Source organism: Sorex fumeus, unplaced genomic scaffold, assembly GCF_029834395.1.
Source record: "Sorex fumeus unplaced genomic scaffold, SorFum_2.1 ptg000055l, whole genome shotgun sequence".
Taxonomy (NCBI): Eukaryota; Metazoa; Chordata; class Mammalia; order Eulipotyphla; family Soricidae; genus Sorex; species Sorex fumeus.
In genome coordinates, this window is record NW_026606112.1 from 3,522,205 (window position 1) to 3,539,845 (window position 17,641).

General features: G+C 47.7%; 1 protein-coding gene across 3 annotated transcripts in view; it reads left to right on the top strand.

Annotated features, from left to right (window-relative positions):
* Window positions 1-12,198: 12,198 nt before the first annotated feature.
* PDS5A (PDS5 cohesin associated factor A) overlaps window positions 12,199-17,641 on the top strand; it is an 88,524-nt gene continuing 83,081 nt past the window's right edge. For all 3 annotated transcript variants that reach the window (XM_056125554.1, XM_056125553.1, XM_056125555.1), the window contains exons 1-2: window positions 12,199-12,504; window positions 13,342-13,519. In XM_056125554.1, the coding sequence (XP_055981529.1) occupies window positions 13,382-13,519 (138 nt within the window). In that variant the 5' untranslated portion in view covers window positions 12,199-12,504; window positions 13,342-13,381. The remainder of the gene's footprint in view (window positions 12,505-13,341; window positions 13,520-17,641) is intronic.

The following is a 17,641-nucleotide window of genomic DNA, read 5'->3' on the forward strand; positions in this document are numbered from 1 at the left end:
ACTGGGCCCACTCGAGCAAATCAATGTGTTTGGCTTAGTTACCTCTGATTCTATACCTACACTTTTGTGAGTTTAAAATATCTTTCAGATTGACAACCCAGAGGCATCAAAGATTCTCCATTAGATTTCACTACACCATAGTTTCAGAAGCTCGAAAAGAGAAATGACATGTTCTAGAAATATTTCCAACAGCATTAAAGGAACTCTCTGTCTCTCTCTCCCTCTCTGGAGGGGGGAGGGGGCCCACACCCACCGGTACTCAGAGCTGACTCTTGATTCTGCACTCAGGGGTCATTTGTGAAAGAGAGTTCAACAGGTAGGGTGCTTGCCTTGCACATACAATGTGGGTTGCCGTTTGTGGTAGCTCAGGGATCCAATCTCCGTGGGCTGCACGACAGTCAAGCAAGTACCTATTTACTATTCCTCCAGTCCATGTTTTTCTAAGTTTCAATTTGTAAAAGAATCAGTTGATAGGAAACTGTTAGTCCTTGAAAATTATGATAAATATCAGGTGTGATCACGGTCACGGTCCTCCCATTGTTCATCGATTTGCTCGAGGGGGCCCAGTAACGTCACGCCCTACCCGCTGTGCTGTCACTCCAGCCCATGTTAGGTGTGATAAGAAGGTAAAAATAGCTTAAATTTCCAACAGATTTCAGCTTCATTTTCTGTAGCTTCTGGCCAGATACACACACACACACACACACACACACACACTCCTTCACCCCTCTCGGAGAGCCCGGCAAGCTACCGAGAGTATCTCGCCCGCACGGCAGAGCCTGGCAAGATCCCCGTGACGTATTCGATATGCCAAACACAGTAACAACATGTCTCATGATGGAGACATTACTGGGCCCGCTCGAGCAAATCGATGAACAACGGGAGGACAGTGACAGTGACAGTGATGTATGTGTGTGTGTATAAACATATACACACACATACATATGTATATATAAATATGTATGTATGTATATACATACCCATAAATTAATTTTGAGAAGTTTTTCTCAAACAGCATTATTCTAGGTAGCGCACATTCCAAGAACTATTCAGTTTCTGGAATTACTTGGAAAAATTCAGAAGGCAAAAGTTGCGCAAATTCTTGGCACATTCCTCGGACAAGTCAGATAGTGTGGCTACCAGTTCCAACATGGTTACATTTCCAGTTCAACCAGAAATTTGAAGTTCAGCTACTTCTTACAATCTGCCAGAGCTATTATAATATTTGATTATTATAGTAGAAAATATTGCACTTATAAAAATTCTTAGTTAATAAAATGAATCTAAAAATAACTTGATTATTAGACAAGCAGGTTTTGAATGTAGTTTATTCAATTTTGACAACCTCAGAATACATATTCTCAATTCCCAAAATACTTTTAAAATTACAGTTTTGTCCTTTTTTGTATTTGCCCTGACAAATTCTGAGCCAAGTTTGGTAGAATTGTCTGCCAACCTCTAGCTCCATTTTTACAATTACTCCATTGTAGCTGTGTAATTATTATTTTTTATTTCTTTTTAATTTTATTTTTATTTTTTTCTTTTTGGGTCACACCCAGCAATTCACAGGGGTTACTCTTGGCTCTTGACTCAGGCATTACTCCTGGCGGTGCTCAGGGGACCATATGGGATGCTAGGAATCAAACCTGGGTCGGTCGTGTGCAAGGCAAACACCCTACCTGCTGTGCTCTCGCTCCAGCCCTTATTTCTTTTTTATTTTTTGGTTTGGGTCACACCTGGCAATGCTCAGGATTACTCCTGGCTCTGCACACAGAAATCACTCCTGCTGGTGCCCAGGGGACCATATGGGATGCCAGCATGGAACCCAGGTCAGCTGCATGCAAGGAAAATTCCCTACCTACTGTACTATCTCTCAACCCGATCTGAGTTATTATTTACATTTGTGATAAGAATGAGAAAAATAAAAAACTGAAAATACAAATTTTTGTGGGGGGAGGGAGATTTTGGTCACACTTTGCAGATGCTCCGGGCTTACTCATAGCTCTGAACTCAGGGATCACTTCTGGCAGTACTTGGGGACGATATGTGGTGCTAGAGATTAAACCCAGGTTGGCCAAATGCAAGGCCAGGGTCTTATCTGCAGTACTATCACTCCAGCCCTGAAAATACAGATTTTAGACATCAGTTGAGGCTAACAAACAATTGAAAAATATACAGAAATTGGAGTGGAGGATAAATCAACACATTGAGTGCATGCTTTACCCACTGATCTTTCCTGCCCTGGTTTATAAACGTCTGTGTGTCCTCTCCAGACACAGTAACAACAAAGTCTCCAATGGAGACGTTACTGGGCCCGCTCGAGCAAATCGACGATCAACGGGAGGGCCTTTACTTTACTTTACTTTACTAGGTTCAAAAACAAAAGTGATGAAATTTTTGTGGCAGAGGGAAAATGCTTTTGTCCTCTTATTGCTAACTATTCCACTTTATGATACATTTTGCATATTGTAAAATAAATTTAATATAGCTGGTTATTGGACTGGAGCGATAGCACAGCCAGTAGGGTTGCACACGGCTGACCCGGGATTGATTCCTCCGTCCCTCTCAAAGAGGCCGGCAAGCTACCGAAAGTATCATGCCCGTACAGCAAAGCCTGGCAAGCTCCCCATGGCATATTCAATATATCAAAAACAGTAACAACAAGTCTCACAATGGAGACGTTACTGGTGCCCACTTGAACAAATCGATAAACAAGGAAAAGACAGTGCCACAGTGCTACAGCTGGTTATTCAGTTTTTAGGGCTGTTGTAAGATATTAGGGTAAATATGATGGCTTGGAACAGAAACTGACTTGGGGATATGACTCAAAGATTTGGAATACGTGAGTTGCATGTGAAAGCCTTGGTACCACGTGGTCCCCCAATCCCTACCAGGAGTGACTCCAGAGTACAGAACCACCAGAGTACAGAGTACACACTGCTCGGTGTGACCCCCAAATAAAAACAAAACTCCCAGTACTTAATCTCTTACTGCTCTGGAGGCCAGAAATCAACAACAGAATCAAGGCATCAGTAGGACCATGCTACTATAGCCTCAAACCTTTTGCCTCTTACCCAGTTTCTGGGGCTTACTGGCATCCCCAGCGTTCTGTGGCTTGAGGCTGCATCCCTCAGTTTCTGTCATCTGACTTTTTCCTTGTGTGTTTAGTCCTAGTCTTTTCTGAAGAAAACCTATCACTAGATTCAGGGCCCAACCTAAAATCCAGTATGACTTCATTTTAACTCCCCTGCAAGATGACCCTACTTCTGGGGACCAGAGAAATGGTTTAGCTAGTGGGGTGTTTGCCTTGCACCCAACTGGCCTGGGTTTGATCCCCTCCAGGAGTGATCCCCGAGTACAAAGGGAGGAATAAGCTCTGAGCACTGCCAGATGTGGCCCCAAAACAGAAACCAAGAAACAAACCAGAAAAACCTCCTTCTAAGTTGGATCACATCATTTTGAAGTTCCACGTAAACATGAATTTGGGGTTCTCTGACCCAGTCAAGCCCAGCTGATGGTTTGTGGTTAAGGTTTCGTAAAGTCAAATTGTTAAGTCTAAAGAAGGTTATATTAAGTTGTCAAAGACCTGAAGTGGATTCAAATGAGCTCACGTGAAAGCATTTTGCTGGAAGGAAACAATTTGAATGTGGAACTGAACAATCAAAACCAAAATTAGGGCAGTTCAGGTTTCTTTATTAAACAGGAATGTAGAAAGTTAAAGAACTTTACTCTTGGGACCAGGGATGTGGCACAAGCAGGGCCCTCACAACAATACAAGACTATAAATATATATTCTTTTTTTGTAGTGAAGCAGAATATCCCCTTCCCTTTCCTTCCCTCCCCTCCCTTCTCTTCCCCCTCCTCGCCCTCCCTTTCCCTTTCCCTTCCCTTCCCCTTCTTTTCCCTCCCTTCCCCTCCCATTCCCTTCTTTCTCATCCCTTCCTATTCCTTCCCCTCCCCACCCCACCCCTCCCCACCCCTGCCCTCCCCTCCCCTTCCCTTCCCTTCCCTTCCCTTCCCTTCCCTTCCCTTCCCTTCCCTTCCCTTCCCTTCCCTTCCCTCCCCTTCCCTTCCCCTTCTTTTCCCTCCCTTCCCCTCCCATTCCCTTCTTTCTCATCCCTTCCTATTCCTTCCCCTCCCCACCCCACCCCACCCCTCCCCACCCCTCCCCTCTCCTTCCCTTCCCTTCCCTTCCCTTTCCCTTTCCCTTCCCTTCTTTTCCCTCCCTTCCCCTCCCATTCCCTTCTTTCCCCCCCCTTCCCTTCCCCTTCCCCTTCCCCTTCCCCCTTCCCTTCCCTTCCCTTCCCTTCCCTTCCCTTCCCTTCCCTTCCCTTCCCTTCACATCAACATGGGTGAATACTCCAGGTGGCTTGAGTAGAGAACTTGCCTTGCATACACATGTGAGGGCCTAAGTTTGATCCACAACACTACACACACACACACACACACACACACACACACACACACCACAAAAATGATTCTTGGAGCCAAAGAGATGGTACAGGAGGTTAAGGCTCTTACATTGCATGCAGCTATATTGGCTGCAATCCTGGTTTGAACCCTCAGTTCCAGAAGTGAGGTGTAACCCATTCTCAAAAACAAAAAAGACGACTCTTTAAAGGGACTGGGAAAGGGGGGTATGATGCCGCCAGCAGGTTAATCTGTACCTGTGAGGTGAGTGCATCAGCAGCCTGATGGCACCGTCAGACTTTCAGATACCCCTAAATTACTGCTGTGCCTTTGGCCAGACCCCAAAAACTTGGGGCAAAGCTTACCAAGAAGTAAACGGCCAAAAGTTAGGTATGTCGGAAACACACCCACAAACCACCTCCAGCCCAACTATATAATTGGAGGCATGGCCTCTCTGGTTTCTGAGAGAACTGCTTTAATGGCCATGATCCCAGAGACTCAGAAAGGAATCTTGGAACCCAAAGGCTTTTGGCAGAAATGCATCCTGTTCCTGCAGTAGGTTACTGGCGCTGGGCCACTCCAGGTGGGAATAGGTTTTGTGCCTTGGCCTGTTCCCCCTGGTAGCCCGGTGACCATCATCCTCCAGAGGCCACTGGACAGTCAGGTTTGGGCCTGCAGTGACGAGACACATGGGGCCTCACCAGATGGTGGAGGAACTGGCCCTTTCCTCCCCATCCCAACGAGACCCCGAGTTGCCACCTACAAACGGCCTCTATGGCTCCTGATCAAGCTGCTTAAGGGCCATGCCGCTGCCTCAGAGCTTATTGGAAAGCCAGGTATGGCCGGCAGTGATGGGGCAACTGCAGTCTCATGGGAAGTGGGGCGGTACTGGCTCATCCTTCATACCCTACTAAGGTCACGAGTTGCCCCCCACGAGCAGCTCTCCGGCACAGCCATAACACCAGATGCACAGAAACTAATCTCGTAACTATCTGGCTTTTTGCAGAAATCTAAAATCATTATATGATTCTCATAACCAACTATAGAAAACAAAGTATTTCACAATGCCTTTTCAGCAATTCTGATTGTTGGGGGGAAATACTGAACAATAATGGTGCATCTTTTGTCAAAATAATGAATGTAATCAATGTGGAGAAGAGCTAAGTCGAAATTATCTGCCTCACAGGCATTGGGAAGGGTGGGCGGGGGGTATATTGGGGTTCTTGGTGGTGAAAAATGAGTACTGGTGAAGGGAGAGGTGTTTGATCATTGTATGACTAAGACTTAAACCTAAAAGCTTAGTAACTTTTCCCACAGTTATTCAATAGATAAATATAAGAAGAAAAATAAATAAATAAAATTATGAAAAAAAAATAGTAAGTTGGAGTTCATGCCCAATTCAATAAGCTTATCAGTGGCTGAATAAATAGCAGTATTCCTACACACAAAAAAATAAAGGGACTGGAAAGATGACTTTTTTTTTTAATGTGTGGGACCATACCTGGCAGCACTCAGGAGTCACTCCCAGAGGTACTCAGGGGCCCACGTTATGGTACAAGGTCAAACCTAGTCCACCTGCAGACAAAACTCACACACCAGCCCTGGCTCACCTCAATTATATTTATTTTGACCTTGTAATTTAAGTTGAGAGAGGTGTGCTTGAATATTAAGGTATTGGAATTCATATAAAGTTTATTTCTAGGACATATAAGCTAATCATTACTACCATGGTCCCTGTAGGCCAGAATGATTCTGGCTTCTTATTTTTGTCTTTATTAGTCATTAATGAAATTAATTTTGTTTACTACAGATAGACATTATTAACCAATGCCTAAATATATTTAAGTTTTGCTAATTAAAGGTAAAGATGCCAATAATAATCTGGAAATACACTAACATTAATTAAATCGTGTTTTTTCTTGCTTTATTTTTCCAGTTGTCAAGTTACTCTGACATAGTGTTTCCTTTTTTCTGTAATCAAACATGGATGATTCATGTTTGTAATTTGTGTGCTGATCATCAGGAAAAAACAAATAGAAATCACAGTGAGATATCACCTTACACCTGCCAGAATGATTATTATCAAAAAGGCAAAAATTCACCAATGTTGTTGATGAGGTAGAGAAAGAGACCCCTTGAGCTCTGTTAGTGGGACTGTAAAATGGGGCAGCCTCTGTGGAAAACAGCAGAAATAGCTAAAAAAAAATTAATAAGTAGAACTAACAAAATATCTCACTTCAATGTGGAATATCAATCAATCTATTTATCTATGAATCAAACCAAGCTATCGACACAGAGTACAGACTGGTGGTCACTAGAGGTGGCGTGGGGGAAAATGAATGGGGGAAGTTGAATGTCACACATTTCCAGTCATAAAATAAATAACCTGTAAGGGATAATGTACAGCCTGGGAACTATAATTAATAATACTGCAATGTATGTTTGATTTATTGTTTGTTTGGGGGCCACACACAGCAGTGCTCAGGGCTTACTCCTGGCTCTGCACTCAGAGATCACTCTTAGCAATGCTTGGGGACCATATGGGGTGCAGGGGATCAAACCCAAGTCAGTTGCCTGCAAGACAAGCACCCTGTCACTGTCCTCTCTCTCTGGCACCCCCACTGGCCTCTCTGGCACTCTCTCTCTGGCACAGTTGACAATAGAGTAGATCTTCCTTTTTATGGTGGTGCTGGGGAGAGTGTACATCTTACTTTTTTTGGGGGGGTGGTTAGGGGAGTACATCTTAAATGTTCTCATGAGAATACAAAATTAGGAGCTGGAAAGGTACCTGGTTCAATCTCCAGCATCCTATATGGGCCCCCGAGCACCACCAGGAGTGATTCCAAAGTGCAGAGCAAGAAGTAATCACTAAGCATCGGAGCATGTGGCGCAGGGGATAAAAATGAAGAAGAAAAAAAAAGAAAGAGTACAAAATTAGGAGTTGGAGAAATGGCTCAAAGGGCCTGAAGTCAGGGCTGCATCGGGGAGCTCTGGGTTCAAGCTCCAGTAATGAAGGATCCCTGTGAGCACTGCCTACTCTCTACAGAGGAAAATAAAGAACTCCTACCGCAACGATAATTGGAAATGATCACTCAGGACAAGATCTGAGTACTGAAAGGAGGTAAAGTGATACACGTGATAACATCTCAGTACCAGTACTGCAACCACAGAACCTAAAAAGGAAAAAGAGAGGGAGAGAGAGAAGTGTCTGCCACAGACCCACGCTGGGGTTGGGGAGAGCAGGAGGAAAACTGGGGACACTGGTGGAGGGAAGCATACACTAGGGAAGGGAAGGGTGTGGGAACATTATCAAGCTGAAACCCAATCATGAACAACTTTGTAACTGTGCATCTCAAGGTGATTCCATTAAAAAGAAAGAAAGGGGGAAAGAATTGAGAAGAAAGAGTACAAAATTTGTAACTAAGTGTGGTAATAGATATTATCTAGACCTGTTGTGATCATTCTGCAATACATCAAGTAGTGAATTATTGTTCACCTGAAATTAATATGCTGCTGTATATTAATTTTATCCCATTACAGAATAATTTGCACGTCTGGTGAGGTAGACCAAAGGTTGGAGAGCCCACCTGGCATGCACAGGCCCTGGGCTTCATCCCCATCACTGTATGGTCTCTTGAGCAACACAGGATACAGCCCTGGTGATTCCCCCATGATTACTGAGGAGGGACCCCACCATACCTTCAAAATGATTCAGTCTAGAGTTAACGATATAGTTACCTTTCTTTCTTTCTTTCTTTCTTTCTTTCTTTCTTTCTTTCTCTTTCCTTTCTTTCTTTTCTCCTTCCTTCCTTCCTCCTCTTCTTCTTTCTTTCTTTCTTTCTTTCCTTTCTTTCTTTTCTTCTCCCTTCCTTCCTTCCTTCCTTCCTTCCTTCCTTCCTCTTCTTTCTTTCTTTCTTTCTTTCTTTCTTTCTTTCCTTCCTTCTTTCTTTCCTTCTTTCTTTCTTTCTTTCTTTCTTTCTTTCTTTCTTTCTTTCTCTCTCTCTCTTTCTTTCTTTCTTTCTCTCTCCTTCCTTCCTTCCTTCCTTCCTTCCTTCCTTCCTTCCTTCCTTCCTTCCTTTCCCTCCTTCCCACCCTCCCTCCCTCCCTCCCTCCCTCCCCCTCTCTCTCTTTCTTTCTTGGAAATATGTCACTTGAGAGGGCTGGGGGATAGGACAGGGAGGGAGCAATGACTAGTGGAGCGAAACGTTCAGCAAGAAAGAAGAGGAGGTACTGAAAGGTGGTAAAGCATCGTGCATGAAACCCTATCAGCAACTGAACCACAGAGAAAAACTTACTGAAAAAAAAAAAGTGCCTTGGGCGGGAGAGATAATGCTATGGGTAGAGCATTGGCCATGCAGGTCTGGGGTTCAACTCCTGGCATCCCATATGATCCCCTGAGCCTGCCAGGAGTGATTCCTGAGTGCAGAACCAGGAATAACCCCTGAGCACCACTAGGTGTGGCCCCCAAACAAAAAACCAAAAAAGTGAAACAAACAAAAAGTGCTTCTCTTAGAAGCTGAACTGGTGGGTGGGCGGCAAATGGCAGGGGAGGGGCATTGGTGGTTGGAAGTGGATACTGGCCGGGATAAGGTGTTGAAACTTTGTATGCTATAAAGCTTTCATGAATAACTTTGTAATCTCACTGGTAAATAAACAACAACAACAAAAGACAGAAAAAACAATAATGAAACAAAATTTTTTTAAACATCTTAAGACTTGGGCCAGAGCAATAGCTCCATGGGTTGGTGTAGATGCTTCTCATTCATAAAGCCCCAGGTTCAATCCCTGGCACTGGATGGTCTCCTGAACACTGTCAGGAGCAAGCTCTGAGCACAGAGCCAGGAGTAGTTCTTAAGCTCTGCTGATGTGACTGAAATCAAAATAACAAATAAACATCTATGTTTTATTTGACTCTATTGTTACTTTGGTTTTATTTTGGGTTGGGGCTCCCCTTGGGCCTGCACACCCCCACCCCAGGCCATGCTCAGGGGTTACTCCTGGCTCTGCACTCATGAGTTACTCCTGGCAGTGCTCAGGGAACCACATGAGATGCTGCGGATTGAACTGTGGTTCTGCCCTGATCCCTGGTCCAGTGCATGGCAAACACCCCATCCACTATACTATCATTTCAGCCTCTTGTATTAATTTTTTGCCACATCTAGCTGTGCTTGGGCCTCTGAGCTCAGGGATCACTTCTCGTGGGCTCTGGGGAATATATGGCATGCCAGAGATCAAACTTGGGTCAGCTGCCTGTAAGTGCCCTATTCACTGTACTATTGTTCTAGCTCTCTATTATTACTTTTTCTTCCCCTCCCTTCCTTTCCTGGGGGACCCAGGGCTTGCATACATGTTAGTGGTGTTCATACACCACAGGAGCACGGTTCCCACTCAGCAACGTTGGAGGTGCCTGTGCTCAAACCGGCGGATTCACAGAAGCAAGGCAGGCAGGCACTCTAGCTGAGCAACCTGTCCAATATACATATACTTCGGGAGTGACAGTTTGGCCCATGCCCAGCAGCACTCAGGAGCTACTCCTGTGTTTAGAGGTTGCCTCAGGCAGTGTTCAAGAGATCAGAGGTGGCAGGAATCAAACCAGGGTCAGCAGCAGCAGTGGTTGGGGTTCTTCCAGGCTCTGGGCTTGGGGGTCGTTCCTGCTGGTGCTAGTGTATCTAGGGCTCTTAATGGAGGTTGGCAATAAGCAGAGCACACCTTAACTCCTGTTTTCTCTCTCCAGCACAATGTGTTTGGTTTGGGGGCTACACCAGGTATACTAGGGGCTTACTAGTACAGTGCTCAGTGCTCAGGGATTACTCCTGACAGGGCTCAAGGGATAATATAGCGTGCTGGGGATAGAACCTGGGTCAACTGTGTGCAAGGCAAGTACCCTACCCACTGTAATAGCTCTCCAGCCCCCAATGCATATTTTAAAAATGATTCCACAGCCAGACCTTTTAGCAGGAACACAATTTCTCTTCTAACTTCTTTTTCTGCAAACTACTACAAATTGTGGACTCCAGTACTGCACTCTGCAATGCAGGAGCCAATAACTTCCTGTATCTGTTTAGATTTTTCATCTTAACTCAAGTAATTAAAGTTGGATTAACAATTCAGTTCCAGGGCTGGGGAGATAGCTCAATGGGCTGGGGCACATGCTTGGAATGCCGGGGGCCTGTCTTGGATCCCTGGCACTCCCAGGAACGACCTCGGGAATCCCTGGCACTACCCTTGAACACCAAGTCAGGTGTAGTCTCGGAGCACTGCTGGGTGCAGTCCAAAAACGAGAGAGAGAGAGAGAGAGAGAGAGAGACATAGAGACAGAGACAGAGAGAGGAGGGAGAAAGAGGGAGAGAAAGAGGGAGAGAGAGATTTGGTCAATTTTATAGTTTGGAAGACAATGTTAAATGGATTTTTGTCTTCTACTTTTAATGTTCAATAACAAAGCACTGATTTGGGCCCAAATTCTAGCAACTTAGCAACTAGGGTTTGTTAGATTAGAAGACCATCATTCCCTTGCATAATATTTTAAAAATAATTCCAGGAATGCAGTATCTTTATATTTTTGAGAATAAGGATAAAGAATGAATATCAAGAAATATTTTAAAATTTACCCCCAAAATTCAGGTATTTTAAACTATGGAAGAGATCAGTGTCAGGAGCTGAATGCTATTTCCTATTATCCTATTCTTTCCTCCAACTTTGTCTTCTGAAATTACGTAGGTTTGAATCTTGAGAATCATTTTCTTCTATTGCTTACATTAAATTTGCTCCTATGTCTTTATATGGGGTTCTTCTTCCGATGAAAAGATCGTTTTTTTGAGGGGCAGGTGGGTTCTCTTTAAAACGTTTTTTAAAATTGCATTTTTCATTTCCACAGGAACCATTTGCCTAATTCTGTAAAAAACGTTTCCTTCTGGGTCTCAACCTGAGACCCCCGCCCCCAAGACTGCAGATTTGGAAGTAGAACCCACTCCCCTCCAAACCTAGGTTTCAGCCCATACTTGGGGAACTCTGAGCGTCCAAAGCGATCTGCATATTTTCCAGCTTTGAGAATATTAATTTTCGAGATCTAAAAGGAGGGGGGGCAAACAAACTCCAGCGGCTGAGTTACAGGACGCGGAGCAGCCCACGTTGTGCCACGCTCCAAAACTTTCCCTCCGTCTGCAGGATCTCCAGTCCCCGGAGAGGAAATCAGAGAAATGGTCACCAATGAACCATCTTTCAGCCAGTGCCGTCCACGTCCCCGCGGGATGCAGAGCCTCCCGAAGTCACCGGGCGGCCTCGGCACTTGCGAGCCTTCCCAGGGACCCCCGCCACGCTTCCCGCCACGCCGGCTCCTCCTCCCCCTCCTCGTCCACCAAGCTCCTCCTCCACCTCCTCCTCCTCCTCCTCCTCCGGCCTTTTTTGGGTCGAGTCCTCCCGGAGGCGTCGCGCGCCGCAGCTCTTGGCGCCAACCGGGTGGCGGCGCTGTGGGGCCCGAGGGAGGCGGAGGCTCGGCGGGCGAAGGAAGGGGAGGGCGCTCGGCGCGCTCCCTGCTCTCGCGTGCTCTCGCTCGGCTCGCGTGACCGGCCGCGGTGTGCGCGAGGCGCCGGCTCCCGAGGGGCACGGACGGCCGGGCGCGCGCGCGCCGCTCTGAGGGGGCGACCCGGGGCCGGCTCGGCGGGGCCGGCCTGCGCGGGGCGCGGGCGGCGGCGGCGGCGGCGGCGGCGGCGGCGGCGGCGGCGCGGGCGGCGGGCGGGCGGGCCGCGGTGGGGGTGGTTCCGGGCGCACACACGCGCTCCCGCGCCCGGAGCGGCGGCGGCGGCGGCGGCGGCGGCGGCGCCGAGGAGGCTGCTCTTCCGCGGCCGGACGGAGAGCGGCAGTGTCTCCCCGCCCGGCGCGCTCGCCCCGCGTCTCCCCCCGAGGCGCGACTGCTCCTCCTCGGCTCCGCCGGCCCCAGGCGCTCCGGGGCGGGCGGCGGCGGCGGCGGCGGCGGGACCCGCGGAGCCGCTTTGTGTGGCAGCCCGCGAGGGCGGCGGCGGCGGCGGCGGCAGCGGCGGCGCAACCACCTGACAGAAGCCCGGCGGCCGGCGCCCCTTCCGCCCGCATGAGGAGGAGGTAAAGGCGGCGGCGGCGGCGGCGGGAGGGACGGAAGGGGCGCCGGAGCGGGGCGGGGGGGGCGCGGGCCCGAGGCCCGGCGGGGCCGGCTGGCTGGCCGGCCGGCCGGGGGGTGCCGGGCAGGCCGCGCGCGGGGGCCGCCCAGGGCCGCGGGGAGGCCGCCGGGGTCCCCCCCTTGGAGCGAAGTTGAAGGAACAAAATGTGAAGTGCGGAGCCGCGTCAGCCGCTTCCTGCCGCGGGCGCGGGGCTGCGGGGCGGCCCGTGGGGGCCGGCGCGCGCGCGGGCCGGGGCCGCGGGGGGCGCGACGTGCGGGCGCTCGAGCCCCCGGCGCGGGCGGCGGGGGGCTGCCGGGGGTTGGCGCGGCGCGGCGCGGCGGGTCCCGGCGGGGTCCCGAGTTGTGCGGCCTAAAGCCGAGCCCTCCTCTAGGCCTCGCGGCTGCCTGCCTGCCTGCCTGCCCCGGAGGGGCACGGGCCGGGAGGGAGGGCGGCGGGGGACGCCTCCCGCGGGGGGCCGAGCCCACCCAACTTGGGGCCCGGGCCCCCGGGGAGCGAGATCTCATTGTGAGCGGCCGACGGGGCAACTCCGGGCGCTGCTCGGGCGGGCAGGGGGTGCGGGTGCGGGTGGGGGTGGGGGGACGATTCGGGACCCGCGCCCGGGGTGGGGGGCAGCCTCCCCGCTGCCCGCCCCGCCCTCCTCCTTCCCTCCCCTGGCCACCCCGGACCTCGCCCGAGCCCAGGGCCCCTGACCAACTCGAGGTGTTTTTTTTTTTTTTGAAAATGGAAAAAGAGGTTACAAAGTCGCCCCTTGGCCGCTGAACTTTTGTTTTCTGACCGATAGAGGCCGGTAGAGGACCGTGGAAGAAAAGTTGTCCCCCAGGATGGACTTCACCGCGCAGCCCAAGCCTGCCACTGCCCTCTGCGGCGTCGTGAGCGCCGACGGCAAGATCGCCTACCCTCCCGGGGTGAAGGAGATCACCGACAAGATCACCACGGATGAGATGATCAAGCGGCTGAAGGTAAAGCCGCGCCGCGGCCAGAGTCGCCCGTGTCCTGTCGCTCCCTCCCGGGCCTTGGAGCCTAGTTTCCAGCCTAGGTCGGGTGGTGGTTGTGAAGATAGTTTTATTTGGGGGAGGGGGGAGAGAGAAAAAATCTGATTTTATTGCTCTTGCCAGCTAGGCAGCATGAATGCAAGGCGAGTAAGTGCTCTGTGGCCCCGAACCCATGCCCCCCACCTTTGTTCTCACTTTCACACCGCCCCACCCCCCTAAAAAGTGCTTGGTTTGGAGTCAGGTTCTTCACTATGAGGAGAAATGAAAAGTGTGTCGGCCCTTGATGGGTTTCAGATGTCTGGGGGTGCCTTTATTCTGTTAACAGGTTTAAGGTTTGGTTTGGTTTGGTTTTTCTAGGGATAAAGGAATGCTAGTTAACAGTGGCTCACGGCTTTGAATGATAATTTGCCTAGGAAGCTCCCTGTTTCATTGTTTTGTTTGTATCTGTGCTCTCATGGCAGGCTTGGTGGCCCTGGGAAAACTTAATGCCTTGCTGCGATGGAACTGTGGGTCACCCCTAGAGAGGACAGGCACCCTTGTCCTCTCACCCAAGTTTCTCGTTTTTCTTTTTGTTTAGCTTTTGGGCCACACCCAGCAGTTTTCAGGGCTCCTGGTGGAGCTTGGGGGATCCTTTGTGCTGCCAGGGATTGAACTCTGGTTCTCAGATTCCCTACCTGCTGTCCTATATCTCCAGTTCCCAGTTTTCTTTCTTTGATAAACTTTTGAGGAGATTCATTTAAGCACCAAAGATATATTTAATATTCAGAAATTCAAATAAGTATGTATCATAGTTAAACTGACAGAAGAACTTTTAAAAGATTCTGCTTGACTAAATGACAACTCTGTTTATATTTTGGCTTTGGGGCCACACCCAGCTGTGCTCAAGGCTCACTTTTGGTTCTGTGCATAGGGGTTACTTCTGGCAAGCTCAGGGACCATATAGGGGTGCTGGGGATCAAACCTGGATCAGCCACATGAAACACAAGTGCTCTACTTGCTGTACCGTCATATCTCACAGGTCCTAATGACAACTCTTTAAAAGATATCTCTTTTAGAAGTGTTAGTTTGGGCCCAGGAAGATAGCTCAAAGCACTAGAATGCATATTTTGCATGCCACAGGGCAGCCCTTAATCTCAGACACCACTTGGTCCCCCAAGCATGTCTGGGTATAGTGCAAAAACAAAAAAGGGGTGGGGATAGAGCTTACTTGGTTTAAGCTTGGTGGTCTTAAGGTCAAGATTGCTTCCATGGCATGGATTTAGTTGTTTTTGTATTTTGGTCATAGTCAGCAATGCTTAGGGGTTACTCCTGGTTCTGTATCAAGAGTTACTCCTTGCAGTGCTGGGGGAATCAAACCCAGGTGTGTGTGCATGACAAATGCCCTACTTGCTGTACTATTGCTCAGACCCCAACATGGATGTAGTTTTTAGTCAGAACCTTAACAGGTATTATTCCTAAGGGATCAAATACAGTGATTCTCAACCAACTCCCCTTTTGGGGGGTTTGGGCCACACTTGGCATTCCTCAGCCTTACTCCTGGCAATGCTCTGAGGACCATAAGGGATGCTGGGTATCAAATCTGAGATGGCTGTGTGCAAGGCAAGAACTCTACCCACTGTACTAGCATTCTGGCCCTTAACTTATTTCAGCTTGTGGCCCTGTACCGACTTTGTGGGCCCCCTTCCTACTGGTTGATCCCCTTGGTAGTCTTGGTGCTATCATTTCCCATTCCCTGTTTTTCGATTTTACCTGAAGCCCACTTGGAATACTGTGGGGATTCATTGTTGATTGGCTCCTGGTTGAGAAGTGCCAATCTAGATGAAAGATTATTGAAGTAGTGCTATCATCATGGCAATAGAGTTAAGGGAAGGATCTGAAAGACTTTAGAGAATCACACAGTGTCAGCATGTTTCTACATTGGGCATTTTACAGTTTGGTAAGATCTGTTGTTAGAGTATGATCTTGTTACTTTGCTCTTAAAGATTGTTTTTATTTCATTGTACTGGGAACGGAACTCAGAGCTTCATTCATGAAGACCTACACTCTACCTATGCACAAAATTCCTAGTCTGAATTTGTTTTCTGAGTTTGATATTGCCTCTAGTAAATGTTTTAAGTGTTGCAATTGTTTACTCAGTGTTTAAAATGTTTCTTTAGTATTTGGAGGGGGGAGTTGGGGCACACCCTTCAGCTCTCAACAATTACTCCTGGCTGGGTGTGGGGGGCTCTTTGGGACCTGGGGAGAATTGAACCTGGGTCTGCTCTTTGCAAGGCAGACACTTTACCAGTTGTACTATCATTTTCTTTAGTCTTTACATCTAATTAGGTTCCCCAACTTGTTGTCTCTTTGGAAGAAGTAAGACATAAAGCTTACCTTGAAACTAAAGCTAGGTGATTGATACTTAGTGCTCTGTTGAAGGTTTTGAGGTACTGAAAAATTGCAAAACTGGGAAGTAAGATACTTAAAGGTCTTTATGTTTTGTTTCCTTTTGTCTTGTGCCACCCCAGTTGTGCTCAGGGTTTACTCCTGTGTTCAGGGATCACTCCTTGTAATGCTCAGGGGACCATATAAGATGCAAGGGATAGAACACAGGTCAGCTGCATATACCCCACCCACTATATTCTCTGCCCCAGATAATATATTTTTTTAAAATTTTTATTAGTGAAACACCATGGCGTACAGTTGTAGACTTACAAATTTTTGTGCTTGGGTTTCAGTTATACAATGATCAAGTACCCATCCCTCCATCAGTGCCCATTCTCCACCACCACTGATCCCAGTATCCCTCCCACCTCCTATCCCTCCCCATCCCACCCTGCCTCTGTGGCAGGGCATTCCCTTTTGCTCTCTCTCTCCTTTTGGGTGCTGTGGTTTGCAAAAGAGGCATTGAGTGGCAATCATATTTGGTCTATAGTCTATTTTCAGCGTGCGTCTCCCACCCCGGGAGGATCCTCCCAGCACCCTTTATTTGGTGCTCCCTTCTCTATGCCCCAGGTAATAATATTTCAAAAAATAAGAATGAGAGGACTAGATATACTACAGTGGATAAAGCTTTGCCTATGGCCTGCCCTACTTTAGTCTCTGGTACCCCATATAGTTCCCTGTGCACTACCAAGAGTAAGACCTGTTGGGTTTGCAGAGATAGAATAAAGGACTGGAGCTCATGGTGTGTCTATGGAACTGTGGTTTCTCTCTGATACCATATCAGCTAAGTTGTACATTGGTTGGGAGGCCCAGTCAAGTATTAATATTATAATTGTTTGCTTGAATATCAGAAATACTTAACTATAATTAATTCTAATATGAGCACTGGCTAAAATATCCATTTGTTATGAGTTAAAATTAGTATCAACTTTTGCTTCTGTCAGGGTTTTTTTTTTTTCCTTCTTTTTGACTGTGGGGTTTGTAATATTGGAGAGTGAACCCTGGGTCTAATATATATGAAGTATGGCTTATATTAATAGCTACATACCCAGTCATGCCAGTGGAAGATTTTGTTAGGGCCATATCTGGCATTGCTCAGGACTTAATCCTGGCTCTGAGTTCAGGGTGCTGGGATTGAACCAGGTTTAGAAATTTGGGAGGCAATTGCTTTAAACTCTCTGTCCTGAATTCTGAGCATTTTTATTTCTCTTGTCTGTCTACTTGGTACTTTTTTTAGGGACCCCTGTATGATTAAGTTATTTTTAGATTTTGGACCACACCTGATGTTACTTAGGCTTATTCCTGACTCTTTGCTCAAGAATCACTCCTGGCTGTACTCTGGGAACTCTATGGGTTCCAGGGATAAAACCCAAGTCAACTGTAGGCAAGGCAAACTCCCACCTGCAGTACTTTTATGTTCCTCTAATTAAATTATTGGTTTCATTGGAAGCCTAGGTTTTCAGTACCATTTTACTGTTTTTTAATTTTTCATAACTTTTGTGTTACTGGTAAGTTTTGTAAATTCAGTTGTTTCATTATCATTATAACATAGTAGCAACTTCCATATGTCATATAAATACAAATGAGATTAAAAGTCAGGTAAGGGAGCTAGAGTGGTGGCACTGTGGGTAAGGCACCTGCTTTGCATGTGGCCAACCTAGGCTT